This window comes from Pelecanus crispus, chromosome 1, assembly GCF_030463565.1.
Source record: "Pelecanus crispus isolate bPelCri1 chromosome 1, bPelCri1.pri, whole genome shotgun sequence".
Lineage (NCBI taxonomy): Eukaryota > Metazoa > Chordata > Aves > Pelecaniformes > Pelecanidae > Pelecanus > Pelecanus crispus.
In genome coordinates this window covers 31,353,514-31,371,362 of record NC_134643.1, presented here as the reverse complement: position 1 = coordinate 31,371,362, position 17,849 = coordinate 31,353,514, and the positions used below count along the sequence as shown (strand labels likewise).

General features: G+C 37.6%; 1 protein-coding gene across 1 annotated transcript in view; it reads right to left on the bottom strand.

Annotated features, from left to right (window-relative positions):
- The window catches only part of DOCK4 (dedicator of cytokinesis 4), a 262,080-nt gene that overhangs the window by 114,584 nt on the left and 129,647 nt on the right, over positions 1–17,849 (bottom strand). Inside the window, exons 14-17 of the mRNA XM_075727861.1 lie at positions 16,740–16,821; positions 16,073–16,133; positions 14,015–14,147; positions 12,373–12,461 (exon numbers count right to left, since the gene is read on the bottom strand). Coding sequence (XP_075583976.1) covers positions 12,373–12,461; positions 14,015–14,147; positions 16,073–16,133; positions 16,740–16,821 — 365 coding nt within the window. The remainder of the gene's footprint in view (positions 1–12,372; positions 12,462–14,014; positions 14,148–16,072; positions 16,134–16,739; positions 16,822–17,849) is intronic.

Here is a 17,849-nt window from a genome sequence, read left to right as displayed (position 1 = left end):
CCTAATCAAAGTTATAACAGTCTAATTAAAGGCATTATTATTAGTCCATTTACAATGATACTAACACATTCCAAACAAAATACTGTTAAAAAGACATGTACACACACAATCTTTCCAGTATTTACCCCTTGCTCACCCTTCTGCTGCCCCTGAGGTCTTAAGGTCAATGGTTTCAACCTGGGAAGGTGGTGTATGGTGACCAAGTTATCAGCATCCCAAGTCCTTTGCCATGAGGAGCAGGATGTTGCCTGTTTCTAAATTTTCTCTCTCTAGGCTCCTCTTGGAGTAATTTTTATGTTTGTTAATGTGCTTTACACCTTGTTATTTCTTCACTGGTCTGCAAGTCTGCATTACATCTTCATCTATCATATATGATGTTTTATATATGCCACATATCTGTTCTTTTTTCTCTTTGCTTCCCCTAAAACTGGTTTTATTCTGCTCTCAAGGTCACACTATTTGATGATGAGTAATTGGCCACTGGTGAGCTGTTCAGACATCTTGGGCCTCTACTCTCATCCCATGCCAGTACTTTCAAGGCCTCAGTTATGGTCACATGTCTTTACCCTTCTATGTTCCATTTTTGTCTAGGGTTATAGATAGCTAACTACACAGAGTAACTACATGTTCTAACTATCTATTAAATACAAAACGTATATACCAAAGTGGGTTACACCACACAATTGTACAAAGCTAAGCAAGAGCTAAAATAAAGCAGATACAATTTATTATTTTGTCGTTAGATAAATGCTTTTACAAGTCAGAACAAATCTCCAGGCAGGCTAAGACAAGTCCAGCCAGCCAAAGCCAGATAGGTAATCAGGATCATGATGTCAGCTAAACACAAAGCCTGTGGCCAGTTACAAGCCACAGCAATCCCATATTTACGGGTCTACAAAAATACAACACACTTGCCAAAGAAACTAGACACCCATCATGACTGAGGAACCATGCATCTGAAATAAAAGTCATGGAAATAGTGGATGGAATAATTCACATTTTACAAGGGACTAAAGTTTGTATCCTTATATTAAATCAAGTTAGCTGACTATCAATTAGCATTAACTAACATCATTTAAAACATACTGACACATCACAGAGCAATTCAGATTTTCAGAAGGCTGCACATTCAATTGAAGGGAAGAGGGACTCCCTCAAGACACACTGCAAAACAAAGTGGAATGAAGAGGACCTGACCAGTGAAAGACACCACCTTCCTCACCAAAATGTAACCAGAATTTTGCATACCATAATGGCCCAGAAAGCCACTGAACTCAATTTACAAGTGACTAAAGCTATCTCTATGGAGAAGAAAGGAAGGGGTGGAGAGGAAATGTTACTGCTCCTAGAAAGGAAGGTTTAATCACCAGACAGTAATGAGACAGGGTCAAGGTGGAGCAGGCTTCCAGAGAATTTGGTCAGCAGCCAGTCTGGGAGAGATGGAGAAGACACGCAAGGAAAAGGAATGCAATCAAAAGAATGCAGAGATATTCTTTTTGTATACGGAAATAGAAAGTTAATTCATTAACACTTCTCCTATGGAAATATGAATACCTTTTCTGTCATATAACAAAGGTAATATTTAATTTATTCCAGTCTGATGATGTATGTCAACATCAGTTCTTTCTCATCTCATTGCATGCACTAGACAATAAAATTATCAGCTTTAGAAAAAATTAGAGTATTCCTGCTAGAACAGCTGTGCATGGACAAAGCAAAATAGAAAACTGCAACATGTCACCATACACTGCATCTGACTGTTGTTGATCTGATCATTACACCATCTATGAGACCTAGACTCTACCCAAAACTTCATAACTATAAATTTTCCATTTCTAGAACATTAGAAGCTAAATCATAACAATGAAAATGATTATCCAGTCTCTGAAGGACTGGCACATTTTCTTTAATTACGTACATAGTGTAGCTTTGTCCCCTCAGAAAAAAATTCAATTACCTCCCTAGTGGTAATTAAAACCTCTTGTGTTAGCTATTATTCTTTATTTACCCCAGTTTTGAAAATATTACTGCAAAACTCTGTGTGCTACTACAAACAGATCTGCTTTTCTTTCTTTTGCAAGCATATGAAATTTCTCACAATTAACTTGCACTGTAGTTCACCACAGATGATTTTGATCATTCAGATGAAAGAGAATACAGAAAATTGACAAGTTGCTGAATAAGCGTTCCAGATTTTTGTTAGACCTGTCGTTTCACCTTAAAACAGCTTTTATACAGCATTATTGATTTCTGCATTTAGTTATGACAAAAGGCATCTGTTCATTACACTTACAGACCACTTATTTGCATTTGAGCTTCTGGGGGGAGGGAAAAGCATTTACATTCAGCTTCTATCTACTGGTGGCCGAGAATCCTAGATCATATTAAGAAGAAAATGCCTAGCAGCTGCTCAGGAAGCTGATAGGAAAAAAAAAACCTCAGACAGAATGCTATTCAGCACTGTTTGTATTTTAAGAAAGGTAATAAAATAAGGTATCTGTCCAAATAAAGCTGCCTAAGGGTGTTAAAAGTATTCTGAAAGCATTACAGGTGTTCCCATTTCTGGTAGTAGTATTTAAAGGGTCCAAATTACCACTGCAAAGATAAAACCAGTACATTTCCACATTGTTATTGGCAAACAAATGTTTTATTGATTTAATGTGATCTGGGAAAAATAACTGTATAAATGTGGTGCAATTTGGCCACAGCAAAATCTATGTAGCAAATCCCACAAATTACAGTCTGGGAACAGAGAGAAAAAAAAAGGAGAGGTAGATTCAATCCTCACTGGCCTTGTTAAAGACTTGATTGTGATTACTTTGAATTATCAAAGGAAACTCCAAGCTCCTTCTCTTTTCCTCAGCTTTAAATTCTGGGTTTTAGCTTAGTAAAAAAGAATGCAAAAAAACCCAGCCTTTGCAAAATTTTCACAACTTTCTTGGAGCTCACGAATTAAATGAGCTCTTGTACCTAAGGCTTTTGTCATAAATGCCCTCAAGTGTGGAAAGTTGATGGTTTTTTGTTCTTCACATGGAACATAAACACTTTAATGGCATTATATTATCACAAGAAAACTGGCTTGGATTTTATTTACAGGGGAGATGGTAAAGCCTCAAATATTTCTTGCCAGAATCACCATAGGATGAAGGTTAAAGGACCAGAAGGCTAAGTGACTATTATAAGCATCTAGTCTAACCTCCTTATACAGCCAATAAAGATCTCAGCAATAATTTCTCCAATTCTTACCTTAGTATGCCCATTGATACTCTTTTCTATTAACAATACATACAGCATGTCAATACCCATTTCCTCATTACACTGTTATATTGCAAAGACAAATCATCTTGCTCAAAAATTTTTAAAATGATGTTTTTACATACTGTTGTTAACTAGAATGTTAGGCAGTGCACAAAATACTCAATTTTACAATTATAAGTGTTTTATATTGCTTCTAGTGCTAATAACAGACAAAAGGTTCCAGGGAAACACCTGTTATTTTCTCCTTCATGAAGTGCAGATCTGCCATGCAAACAGCTTTCACACCATTGTATTAGAAATTTACCTACTTGCATTCCAATTATATGTCTTATTTCAAATAAAGAAACAGTCAACGTTTAACTGGGACCTAAAGAAAGTGTTAAAAAACAAATCTCTACCACCATAAAAGCCCAGGTAACATTTATAATGAATTTATAAATATAACCCTTGAAGGAGCTAAAATCATGCATATATGTTCTATAATTTATCATTTGAAGTAGTCTTAAGGCTTTTTACTTTATCTACTGAAAGAATAAAGGAAGTCAACACTATTTAATAGTAACAAGCAGAAGGAATTTTTGGAAAAGGCTTAAAAAAACATCACTGCTAAAACATAACCCAACTCCATGATGGAATATAAGCCAGCTACTCTCATTATGTAGCCTTAGCTATGAATTTTAGGGTTTAAATTGGGTGCCATTTCAATCACATGCATAATCACAGTACTGAGATGAACAGCAAGTCATTAGCTTCTACTGGATGTAAGATGTCCCCGAAGGTATCACAATGGCACATTTTTCATTCTTCTCTACAAACAAGTCTTTTAGCAACACCCAAGAGCACAGTATGAATTTAACTTCATTAGAGCCCTCATCTCCAGCACAGTCTACAATTCATGCTGTATGAAGGACACTTACAGATAACTACACCAAAAATCAAGTTCAGGGTAGATTTTTGAAGTCCTTATGGTAAAGCCAGAACTTTCACAGGAAACAACACAAGCTTGAACTGCTGTAAAAATGTACAAAATTACATCTGACTGGTCTATAAGTCTGCACCTTTAAGGATTAATATCTTTTCCCAAAACTACTAGAATTAATATTACATGCTAGATTAGGCTACAAATTTAAAAGATTTGGTTACTCCTGAATTTGGGAAAAGGGTTTAACATTAGATTGCTGAATAATATCATCCACCCTGTAAAAAGTACTTGAAAAAGTAAAGTTCTACAAATCCTTGTCTAAAAACCTGCTCTAAAACTGGCTTTTTTATAAGTCAAAGTTGTCTTTCAGGGCCAAATGATCTTGAACAACAATCTATGTGCAAAATTCTCCATATGTTTAATCTTTCAGCTTTAGCATTTGTTGAGAACAAAAAGGAATGCCTTAATTCACTGTGTACTTAGTGAAGCACATGAGCACTATTATTTTAAATGTATTTCAAATAGCAGCCTGCAGTGACAACTAATTCTTAAACACATCAAAATGGAATACGCATAATCTCCTTGTCACAAGATGTAACAAAGATTAAAACTGACAGATTAATAAATTGTCACAGAACTAGAGTAATTAAACAAATGCACTTGCTGTTTAAATGTTAGTGGTGTGTAAATACAAAATACATTTCAGAGCATGCCTGACACATCTGTGAACCCTGCTGAGAACAGACAAACACCAGTGATGTTCTCGTCTTAGCTGAGCACTAAGGGTAGTTTGATGCAATTAATCATGTGCCCAGGAGTTACCTAAAAGTTATGTACCTTGTTCTCTTCTATCTTCTCTGTCAACTATGTTACCACTCCTGCCCTCATTTTCCACCAGCCACTGCTCCACTCATCTTTCCACTGTGAGCCTACACCTCCTTTTTGTGGCCAACAGCTATAGCTGCTCCCAGCAGGGTATGCACATTTTGTTTCCTATCCGATATCTCTCATGCTGATTCACAGGAAGACGCTCTCCTTGCAACAATTCTGAGTGGGGCAACGTTGTGAACTGCTGGGGTAGTGTCATGCAAACATAGTCACACTAGTTCTTGTATCTAGAAAATACTGTAAGTTACCACAACTCTGTTCCTAGAAATACTGCGCTCTGTAAACTTATACTGAGCTACCAGTTCCGTGCTGTGTTTGGTCTTTTGTAGCTTTTCATCATACAAAGTGTGGAAAAATGATGCTCCTCAGTTATATCACCTCATGGGGCCTCCGCAGTTTCTCCACTGCAAGGTAAATAATGACTCTAACAGGCTTCCCCCTCTCAATCACAGAATTTGTAAGCCAAAGCTTACTTTTGTGAAATAGGAGATGAAACAGCCAAAGTATCTGTTTTTCCACCTGTTTTTTTTTTAATTTCTCAGTGTTTGGCGGTAACCATAGAGAAAAGATATTATTAGAGTGCCAAGAGGCTGTTGAATGCAGGTAAATAGGTGTGGGGAGACATACACTGCCTCAAAGCACACACCACTGTTTCTATCCAACAGCATCCATTGCCATACTTGTCTTGGAACTTGCGTCTTGTCAGATGAGTTCATGCATTGGGCTGGTCTACCTCGTGCCTTCTCTGACCAAGTCTTGTATGATCCCTGAGCTAGACTGAGATTTAGTACCAACTGAGATGTATGCTGGGGAAAAAAAAACACATATAAGGTAACAATAGTTCCCTAAAATCAAGGATGTTTGCTTTATGAAACCTACTTTCGTCTGGTTGAATTAAAATGATAGCAGTGTAATGACATTTGCCTTTGAATGAGCAACCTCGCTGAACTTCAAAAAAGTTAGATCCCACTTCAAAGCTGGTTTCTCTTTGAACTGGTGTTGGACCACATAACCTCCTGAGAACCCTTCCAACCTAACTTACTGTATGATTTGATGAATAACTTTCTCACCTAAGATGACAGTTTGTCCTTCCTCATGATGGGATTCTTGGCAAACATCTGTCAACAATATGGGCTTCGAGTCCTCCATGCTTCAATCAGTTCATTATGCAGTTGCCCATTTATTGACCAGTCTCCCTTTGTGAGGCAGCATCACTTTGGATGACCCTCTGTCTCCAGATTTTTGCACAGGTACATGGAAACAAGTCTGAATTTATTACAGACAGTAAACTATTCATGTGAAAAATCTACTTGCGCATCTTTCTCTTTTAGAGGAAGAAATAAACAGTTTGTGGCTGACAGACTTAAGACAATCTTACAAATCAAACCACAACCTGTATTTGTCTTAAAAACAGCCTCCCAATTCAGGTCTTGCCTCCACCATATTTAAAAATTCATGTTCCTGCCAACTACCAGACACAATATAGTAATTTCTGATTTTTTTCTTTTCATGACCTAAACTGTATGCAAGAGGATATGATTTATGTAGGTTTTTCATGAGCTGTATTTTGACTCCCTATGCAACAGCTGAAAAATTAACACTGCCACCATATTAAAAAAATAAAAACATGGGAGAAATCATGATCTAGCCAAGAGTGGCAAGAGAAATCCCACCATTTTGAATGTGTTTCCTCTAAAGCTTAAGGACCCCATCAACTAAAGTTAATAATTAACAGTGTTTCCAGTGGAGTTGCAATATAGGTTTGGCATTGCTACCACAGAATACACCACACTGCATTCAGCAAATATGCAATTAGGTTACATCACTCTTGTCTAGCTCATCAGAGCATTCCAAGATAACAGCACAGAAAAGTCCTTCCCACTACATTCGCTATTTTTGTGCAATCCAAACAAGAGTCCAAAGCTTGGATTTGGATCCAGACTAAAACTAAGCTATCCAGCCTTCCTTCTTGGGAAACACTGGCTGGAAATCTGCCTGGCGGAAAAGGACCTGGCGTTGTTGGTCAACAGCTGGCTGAACATGAGCCAGCAGCGTGCCCAGGTGGCCAAGAAGGCCAACAGCATCCTGGCTTGTATCAGGAACAGTGTGGCCAGCAGGAGCAGGGAAGTGATCATCCCCCTGTACTCAGCACTGGGGAGACCACACCTCAAATACTGTGTTCAGTTTTGGGCCCCTCAGTACAAGAATGACATTGAGGTGCTGGAGCATGTCCAGGGAAGGGCAACGAAGCTGGTGAAGGGTCTGGAGCACAGGCCTTATGAGGAGCGGCTGAGGGAACTGGGATTGTATAGCTTAGAGAAGAGGAGGCTGAGGGGAGACCTTATCGCTCTCTACAACTACTGAAAGGAGGTTGTAGTGAGGTGGGTGTTGGTCTTCTCCCAAGCAGTCAGAGATAGGACAAGAGGAAATGGCCTCAAGTTGCACCAGGGGAGATTTAGATTGGATATTAGGAAAAACTTCTTTACTGAAAGAGTGGTCAAGCATTTAACAGGCTGCCCAGAGAGGTGGTGGAGCCACCATCCCTGGAAGCATTCAAAATGAGTAGACATGGCACTTTGGGACATGGTTTAGTGGGCATGGTGGTGTTGGGTTGATGATTGGAATTATGATCTTAGAGGTCCTTTCCAACCTCAGTGATACCTAGTTTTACTTTCATTAAAAAATAATGCAGCCACCAAGCCAGGAAACATGAAATTAATCATTATTCTACACTTAATTGGTTTAGTGGTGGACTTGGTAGTGTTAGGTTATCAGTTGGACTTGATAATCTTAAAGGTCTTTTCCAACCTAAATGATTCTATGATTCTCAAAGGAGGGTGAAGAAAGAGGAAGTTGTAGTGCATTCTTCATCATTTTTTTAATATAAGATAACTCACTGGGGAGAATGTTCACATGTAACATGAGACCAAGGTTTAAATCTCTGCTCTATAGGATTTGCTAAGAGGACATGAATACAGATCACACTTAAGAAAACCATGCGCTTCTTGGCAGGCTTTAGAGACACTTTCACTTTCCCCATGGTATAATGAATATTTTCTGATTGTATACAAAGTTGAATAGTTGCTGCAGGAAAGTCTGAGAAGCCAAGTGATTAGCATGCTCATGTGGGACATGTGCGACAGACTGAAAATCCTTTTCCAAATCAGAGTCTAAACCAAGACATTTTCTGTCTTTGAAGAATGTCTCAAACACTGAAGTAAATAATTTCTATGGTAAAACCAGTGAATATTTATATATTTCCTGACATAGCATGGGCACGAGAGTCACAGCAATCATGTCCAGCATTTTTTTTTTTCAGCCTAGTGCTCAGGGAGCTAAATCTAGCCCACCTGTATCCTGATAGTGCAAGTGTCCTGGGTGTGCCCAGCTACCTATCTGTTCTCAACTTCAAGCAGTGGTGGAAATGAAAGCTACCTTAGCTTTAGGTGCCTATGGGAAGATCTTGTGCCTAAGGAGGTACTTTGAAGATGCTGATGGCATTGAAGTGGGGATTACAGTAAGAACCATGACTGTGTAACTTGCTCACAGTCATGAGTGGGTAATTTTTGTGGACAAGAACCCTCTACCTTCAGAGCCCAAAGGACTGCTCCAAACACTCAACATAAAAGACTGCTCCAATTACTACAAATTCCTTCCATCACCATGTGCTGTACTAAAAAAATTACATTCCAACTTTTGAAAGTCTAAAGAATTGGAGGGAGAAAAAGAAAAAGGTAGTGTCATAGACAAGGATATCAAGTTGCATGTGATAAATTCATACCAAAAATCAGAAGAAAAAAAAAAAGAAATCCATGACTCTGCATAAATATGTACAATTGGAGTTGCATTCTCTGATTTTTATTTATTTATTTATTTTTGCATAAAACTGTTGTTTAATGACCACCAGATTTGGTCTTGTTCTCTTGCCCCTTGTCCTAAAATGCACTTTAAACCATTTTAAAAATCAACAGGTTCACTCCTGGCACAATAATTCTGTGGGCAAATGAAGCAGCTATTATAGGATCAATAACAGTTTACAAGGCACTTTGTGCATTAGTGCCTGCTTTATTAAAGAGAAAAGCAGCCCACATCCAATACTATTTGTTTATTGTAGTCCCAAGAAAGGTTCAGAGTATAGTTTCACAGTCACACCCAAAGGGTAAGATCGGCAACCATGACCCACACTGCAAACCCTACAAAGAGATTTTGACACTTGACAGAAGCCCAAGCTTTGATATGAAAGCAATGACTTTGGCTAGGCTTCACTATCTAAAATATACTATAAGGGGATAAAGGATGATTTTGTATGGTTTGAGATAAGCCAGTAACTGTTTTCTATATCTGTAGTACACATTTCACTGATCTCCGGTCCTACAGATACAGGAATAGAAATGTGTAATTTTCCTTGTAAGACTGATGTAATTAGGTGCGATCTCTATGCAGGAATATTCATTCTTCCACGGACTTTTGCACTTTAAAACAAAACTAACTAGCTTCTAATTCTAAGAAAAAATATTATAGGAAAAATAGTTTTTATAGCAGCTCCACTCCAGGTATTAATGAAACTTGGTTTCCTTAATAATTAAGAAATCATCTAGATCTAATGGCACTTATTCTACAAATACTACAAACTCAATGTAAGAAATAACAATGCCACTAAATGCAGCAAAGGCTGTACACTTTGGCCTTTGCATTAATGGTTTGATCTCCTATACTAGGCAACCAGGTATCTTCGGTAAGCTGATACCTGACAACAGCTACAAAGAGTAGCGGTGAATGGGAATTCGATCCACTACCTGCTATTCTAGTCTTTGTTATGCTGCAAATTCATGCAGAAAACACATTCCAGTTCCCACTCCAGCAAATGATACAAAATTATCCATGAGACTGAGTCTTTCCGTTCCTTCATCCACTGAGAAGAGGAAGGGGGATGAACATCTGTCCCCTGCTCCTTTCTGGGCTGTATTAAGAAGTGATGGTCATTTGGCTTTATTTGATATTCTTTAGACACCAGCTGAGAATAAGATGCAAGAGGATTCTGTACTTAAGAACTGTGAGTTGAAGTAGAAAAAGTACTTCTTTGGGGAGTGGGAGTTTAAATGCTAAATACAAATGCTATAGCTGGCAATATGTGTCATGCAAGACACCAAAAGTACATTTTGAGTTCCTTTTCAGTCTTCCCCAGAAAACTGGAAGAATTGTTTTCTGAAGATTATTATGAATTATCTGATAAAGTATTTCAGCAGTGGGACATAACAATCTGTGGAAACTAAAGACTTTGTGTGAAAATCTCCTGAGCTGAAAGAAACTGTACAGGACAGAATCTGAAGAGGGAACAGGCCTAGAGGACAGACAGTAGTCTGAAGCATCTTTACTGTTGTTTGTTTGCTGTGTTTCCTTTTTTAAGTCTTTTTAACATGATTTGAAAAGGGCAAGTGCAATATAAACCAAAAATTCAAGTTTTCCTATAGTGGGCTCATACCTACAATGCTTCCTAAGAAAGAGAAAAGACCCATGTCTCCTGCAATGCAAGATTTTCTCCTTTTTTGACAACTATAAGGTGGCAGACAAGGCTAATTAGGCTTCAGAACCAGCCATTCAATACTATTAGAGAAAAAGACTGCAAAGGAAAAACACAAACTAGAGTAACAACAATAATTTCCATGAGGTGTCAGCACAAGTATCTGAACATACTGCTGAAGCCTTGCAAGTGCTTTTTCAGGCTGCTAAGCAGTCGCAGAGGAACAAATTTCACGTGTGCAATGTAAAGAACCTTTCATAGCTTATCTTTAATTGCTCAGTACTCAAAGTGGCATTACTGCTTACTTCCTCTTTCCCTCTCAACTTTCACATGCACTACTGGAATTCTGTGCTGCTCTTCTCCCTGCCTCCTTCCCCCGACAACACTTTTCAAAATGTAATTGATCTTCAATTTGCTAGCTTTAGTTTCCAGCCCCCTGTAACCTGGAAAAAAATTAATTTCCCATGTGTTTTTTATGTTGAATATTCACATAATTAAGAGCATTCAAATTTATCCCGTATCTCCTAGGACAACTGGGTATTTAACTGTGAACTCTTATTTCATGAGACTGGAATAGGATAAGCGATGTATCACAGAGTAAGCAGGTACTGCATGGACAGTCAGAATGACCAAGAGTTGTTCTTCATGAATACGATTAACCCATTTAAAAAGCCCAACATTATACTTACTCAGTAATGTGCTCTTACATTTCCACTACATGATTTTTATATTTATTGTCCAATAAGATGCATGATATTATAAACCTTAAATAAATGTATATATGTGGCTAGACTCTACACAAGAAAATAACAGTATTAGAAATGTTAAATACATTACTTCAGTCTTGATAAGTAACATAAGGTTTTATGTGCTTCTTGGTTATCCACTAACAATTGTTGAATGTACATTTTCAAGATAATCATTATGCTTGAAATCAAGTTAAAGAAGCATGAAGTCTACTGCGTGAAAGGGATTACAATTACAGCACATCCTGGAAAATGAGTTCATGAGATTTTTCTACAGTCATATCTCAACTAGTTAACGTTTCACAGGGACAAAACAATATTTGAATACAAGGACAATAAACTCATAAGCTTCTGTTTCAGTTTTCATTTCAAGTTTGACTGCATCCCTAGATGAAAGCATTAGAAACGGTTAACAAGTTGATATTAAAAAAAAAACCCAACAAAAAAAAAGCAAATCTAACATCTCCTATGGGTCAAACCACCATCTCACAATAACAAAGGTCAGTTGTCTCCCAGTTCTTAACTCCCACACCCAAATTTATTTTGATGACAGTTACAGTGACATATAGCTGACTATGGAGGACTATTGGTAAGTTCTTAAATATCAACTCTGCATCTTGCTCAGATGGCCAGTAGGAATGCAGAGTGCACTGGTAGCTCCCATTTCATTTTTTCCTGAAGTTTAATGAATATACAATGTCAATGGCAAATTTTATATTCCTGATGAAAATGTGAAGCAGAAGTGTCAAGCAACATGGATCAATAATTTGATCAGCCCCACATGTGAACAGAACTCCACATCAAACTGTAGTTCCTCAGCACAGAATAAAATTACATAGCTCCTTGAAGAAAATTCAGTGACTTCTTTTTTTCTAAATGTGCCCATGAACAGCAATATACATTTTCACCTAACACAAGTATTTTTCTCTATGTGAAAAAATATTTCTTTCATAGACATTAGTCCTACAATAGAGCCACTTATTTTGCAAACTAAGAAAACCCTAAGAATGCAATCAGTAATGTGGCAACTTACTCACCTGCATTGGAGCCTGTCAAGTTGTAACGTGCATTCAGCTTTTTAATGATATTTTCATGGATCTGATACCAGTCACTCTCTGTGTTGCACCTAGAAAAATGATAACTTTCTTAACTCTGAAACAGGAACGCTATTTTTTTGGACCAGCTTCACCACATATCTCTACACAAACCCTCTTTAGTTCATGAAACTAATAACACAACAGGAGCTAATAAAGCCCCATGAAACTGCCTATCTCAGTGGAAAGGCTGAGAGTGCTCTTACCATTTGAGAAAGGCACTGTGGAAATATCTGCTTCATGTGGCAAACGGTGGGAGAAAGGTATGAGCAATTATGCTCAGGAACTCAGCCGTGACCAAGTTCATCATCTGTATAGATCTATGCTTCAGCACAAAACCACATAGAAATCTATCTTGTGACACTCAAGAGGAGGCACAGGACTCAGAGCCAGTCTTAGCAGACAGAAAAATCTGTGCCGTACACTTCAAAGTTATTTAAAACAGGATGTGATCTTCAGGAGGTAGTCAGTGAAAGAGCAAATTGCATTTCAGTATACATTTAGAAAATAGCTGCTTTTCATACAGAAAAACTGACCATGTTCTAATGATCACTTTTCATGGTTTAGACTGGAGTTAGTCTTAGCATCAAACCTGGTTTTGAGCAATGTTTCTTCTTCCATTGTTTTTGTTATTTTAAAACAAACAGGGAAGATTAAAAAAAAGAAAAAAAAGAATATAACAGGCAGACAAATCTAACAATTTGTTAGCCAACAGTGAACACTTACTTGACTTTAACGTCCCAGGAGTCTAAATAAGAGCCAGCCCACATGTCCACTGTCAGACTAAATTGCTTTTCTGCAACACTGATTCCAGCAGCTCTAATTTAGCACAGAGGGGTACAGAGGACAGGAGAAAGGCTGCCTTGAAAGACTTCCAAGTCTTCAAGATTTGAGTCCTAACCCTGGGAGGGGCAGAACTTCCTCGTGTGTTTGACAACATGTGTCCCAGGTGTATGTACTTAGAACAGACCACTCCACAAAACAGTTCTTACTATAATGTCCAAGATCAGCAGGAAATTACATGCACTGTGCGCTACAACTAGAAAATTGTACCTTCTTCCAATTACTATCAGCCAAAATCCACTATTTAATCAACCATTCATTTTAAAATCTACTTTTGGGTTTTCATTCTCCAGCACTAACTGCCTTTTACACTTTTGTTATGCCCATTATATAATTGCTTCATTTCACAAAAGGATACTCTGCCTGCTTTTTCCTATAGTTATAAAGTACTTCCACTAGCTGCCTAGGCAGCACAAGATGTTTAAACAAGTCCTAAAAGCACTTCATGTTGCCATAAAAAGAGAGCTCCAGAAGCTCTTACAAGTATGTGAAAAATGCTGAAACATACACAAAGATCTAAAAGGATATAACCTTTATCTTTAATATTTTCCTGCTTTACAAACACGTCTGTAGAAGTAGCCAAAATTTCCAAACTGTGACCAAAGGAAAAAAGTCCGCTACTATACTTTTTTGGAACAGAAAGGAGCTACAGCTATTTGCCTGCACTGCATTTAACACCACTGCTTCTGATGCAAACTGACTCTAACATACTTCTAAAAATTAAGAAAAAAGCATTCCTTACATGTATACTTTTAAGACGAGGTCATCCTTTGAATCTCCTGCCAGCAAATCTGCAATACTGAGGACTGCACAGCCAAAGGGCCGTCTATATTGTACGTTGCAGGCATTTTTCTTTTCTCCAGCTCCCATTCGTCCTGCCAAACAAAATACATATTTGATGCATAATCCATGGAACCATCTCTCTTAAAACCACCGAAGGGAGGCAGAGAGCAATCCAGCTCAGTATGGTGACAGGTCTGAGTAGACAATGCCAAGTGTACTCATCGCGAATCTGGTCCATCTTTATACTACATTAGGATAACAGATGGTACAGGAAGTCCACTAAACCTGTGGTGATCTTGAAAGGTCTCAGACCAGAGGTACCAATCATCCTCTCATGACCTCCACTCAACAAAGAGCACTTTCTGATACCCAGTGATAGCACACTCATGACACCACCAAATTAAATTTAGAGTTCAGACACGACTGAGTGTTCAACATATTTGCTGTCCAATAAGAATTATTTTACTGTGGTTGTTGCTACCTGTGATTTATATGAGAGGTATTGTGATTGAGCCATTACAGTTTAGTAATCAAATGCTGTTTCCAAATAGGCAACTGGCTAGCAAGGCGATAATCGACCAGCTACAGAAAAACGAAGAGAGATGAAACATAGGAAAGATCACAAAAGGCAGAAGAACAATTTATGATAAGAAAAGCAGCAGCCAAGGAAAACAGATTTGAAACAAAATATTTTTCCTAGTCTTTTCTATTTGATTTAAAAACAATTGATCAATCTTCCCACTATGTTCCTGGCATTTGAAACTGCCCTCTTTCTAACCATTTTATTCAATTGTGCACTGGCAGCTATGTATCTTTCCCACCAAGTCTTAATTTCTGACAAGAAAAGCCTCTGGTTGCAGTTGCTGCAAGGCAATGCCTCCTCCAAATATTCCTATGCATCACAGCAGCTAGAAGAGTAATTGTTCATTTTCACACCGTGCAGCATATAAATCTTATTTTAACTTTTTAATATTTCAGTGGTTCATTTAGAAACTTGACTGAGAATATATTTGCAAACTATACAATAGGAAAAATTCCACTCCTTATTCTTCTTTAAAGCATATATTCTTACCAAATATACTTGCATTACATCAGTTTACCATACTTTTTCCCAATCCTTGCCAATAAAAACAAACCACGGTATCTTGATATTCTGATGAAACACTAAACCAGTATGAAAAAGCAAGGAAAAATTATTCCTCAAAAGTGTAAAAAAGCGTTCATTTTGTAACAAGTTGTTTCTGAACTCAACACAAGGTAGAGCGACTATATTTCAAACCAAAATACCTTTCAAAAATTGGAAGAAAAGTTATATTTAGTACTGCACTGATGCAACTACAGAGACAGTTTACAATGAAACAAGATATCTAAGAGGTCAGAAGCAGACCCAAAGATTATTGTTTCACATCAGTACAGCCCAGAGGATAGCTTCTTAAAATAAATACCTAACACAAACATACACCTCTCTTCTGCTTTGTGCTAGAGGACTTGATACCTGTCTATAGCATCACAGATTAAAATTATTATGAGACTTCCTCCACTTCCTTCCTTCTCCCCCTTTTTACAGGGGTCAGGGAGAAGACAAAAATTCACCTGAACAATTTCAGATATACATCAGATATTACACACTAATTAGGTACATTAAATTTTCAGGCAAGTTTTTCTATGAACAAAGGATGCTTGAAATTACTCTCTTTGAAACAAGAATAGACTCCCCAATGACACCTCCATCATCTTAAGACAGTTCATATTTGACACTTTCATTTTGTTTTGTGATAGTAACAAAATATCCTGCATCTAAACTCAGTTAGCAGTACACTTGAAAAATAACACGAAACAATGCTGAGAAATCAAAAGCAATGTTTCTGTCAAAAACCAGGCATTTTCTTTTCCCAGAATTTATTCAAAGGCCTAGCTAACCTAACAAATCCCAAAGCTGACCCCAAGCAGTTTTCTTTTATTTACTGTCATATGTCTAACAAATGCAAGATTTCTACTCACAAGAGATTATACCCACCTATTCGGATAATGTGCACAGTGATATAGATGTCCTTCCTGAGTTCACTGCTGCCCAAATCCTGTGTAAGATCAGAACCTCATTATTTCTGACTCCTGATTAAAATGTGACATTTAAAGAGATCTTTACACACTGCTTTCACTGTCAGTGAAAGTGATAAATGAACAGTGAGTTCATTTATACAGCATTAACAAATTATCTCTCTAAAATTTTAAATTGGCAGTAATGCACTCAAAACAACTGTCCTAAAATATCATGGGCTAGAATATTCTGTAATGCAGCAAAGTCAGTGGGAGGACACAAGAGACTCACTGTGTGCCTTGAACAGCAGCGATGCATTTGTGCAATTCCTAATATTCTGAAAGTACAGAGAGTGCTGCACAAACAATCTTCTGGGTGTAAAATGCTCAAGGAGGAAAGCTAACTGGTCCTTGTTGCAAGGAGAAAGATTGGTACATATGCCCACAGGGAAGTTTAGATGAGTGTCCACATATTGGCAGAAAACATTCAACTTGGGAGTTCAGCAATACGCTTTAACCAGCCTTTGATATTCTTAACAATACAAAAGCTTAGAGAGAAGTTCTGAGACAACCACAGAATAATAATTTAATCCAACTTCTATTTTCAATACCCAGCACAACAAAGATTGAGAATAGGAAGAACTCACCACAAAGAGAGAACAGTGTCTTTCAGGCTTTTCTGGACATTTTGGCAAACCATTTCTATTCAGTCTTAAAAAAAATCTTTCACTGTAAGAAAACAAATATGACACATATGTTGAACAACAATACAGCAAAGTAGACCTCATTTTGATCTTATTTCCAGATGCATCCTTCCTCAAGGTATAAAAGAATGAAATAGTTTCTTTCTAAAAGTCTCAGCTGTATCAATTAAAAAAGGGAGGGACTAGTGAAGGGTGGTGATTTATTTAATCATCTAACAAAATTACTAAAAACTCAATACAAAACAGAAGACTGACTGTCATTTGGAAGAATGATATTGTATATCCTAGTATACAGAGAAACACAAGCAATAAAATCCATTTATCCTAGAACTGAAATTAGATATGTAGGATGTTGGTATTGATTCTTACTAAACAAATGTCAACGTTGCCACGCTCTTATTCAACCAATATTCTTCTTCATAGATAGGAAGATGATCTTAGGGGACATTTTTCTTACTTAACTCCATCAAAATCTCTCACTAGGGTACACTATTTTAGCAGTCTTCTAAGAGTTCCAGCAGGGCAAATCTCGTTTTTGGAATTCTGTTTTGCAGTCTACTGTGGCATGTTAAATGCTGCAGCTGACAGAAGTACTAATATTGCTAGTAAGGAGATACAGAGAATTCTTATTTCAGAATAGAAGAGAGCGTAAGACCCCACTGAAAGAGAAATTACTTTTTGAAACACTCCTATCTGACAGTAGGTCCATTATGGATAATCTATGAGCAAACCTGGCAATTCATGCACAGGAATTCTTTTAAAAACCAAACTTTCTATGCTTTGGATAATATTCTCCAAGATACAGCCTCATAGGAAATGTAACAATCATATTTCTGCAGTGAGAGATGTGGAAGATGGGAAAAGAAAAGAAGTCGGAAGTGTTGCACGTTTCTCTTCACCCTCACCCCCAACCCCAGCTGGCCAGACGTTTGAGTCTGGATGCTCCATAATGTTCACATCAGAAACAAAATTTCCAAAGTGCAACTAGGTTTTTCTCGGCTCTGTCCTCCTCTTCTGCTTATCCCGGAGGCTAAACATGGTTTACCACTGCTC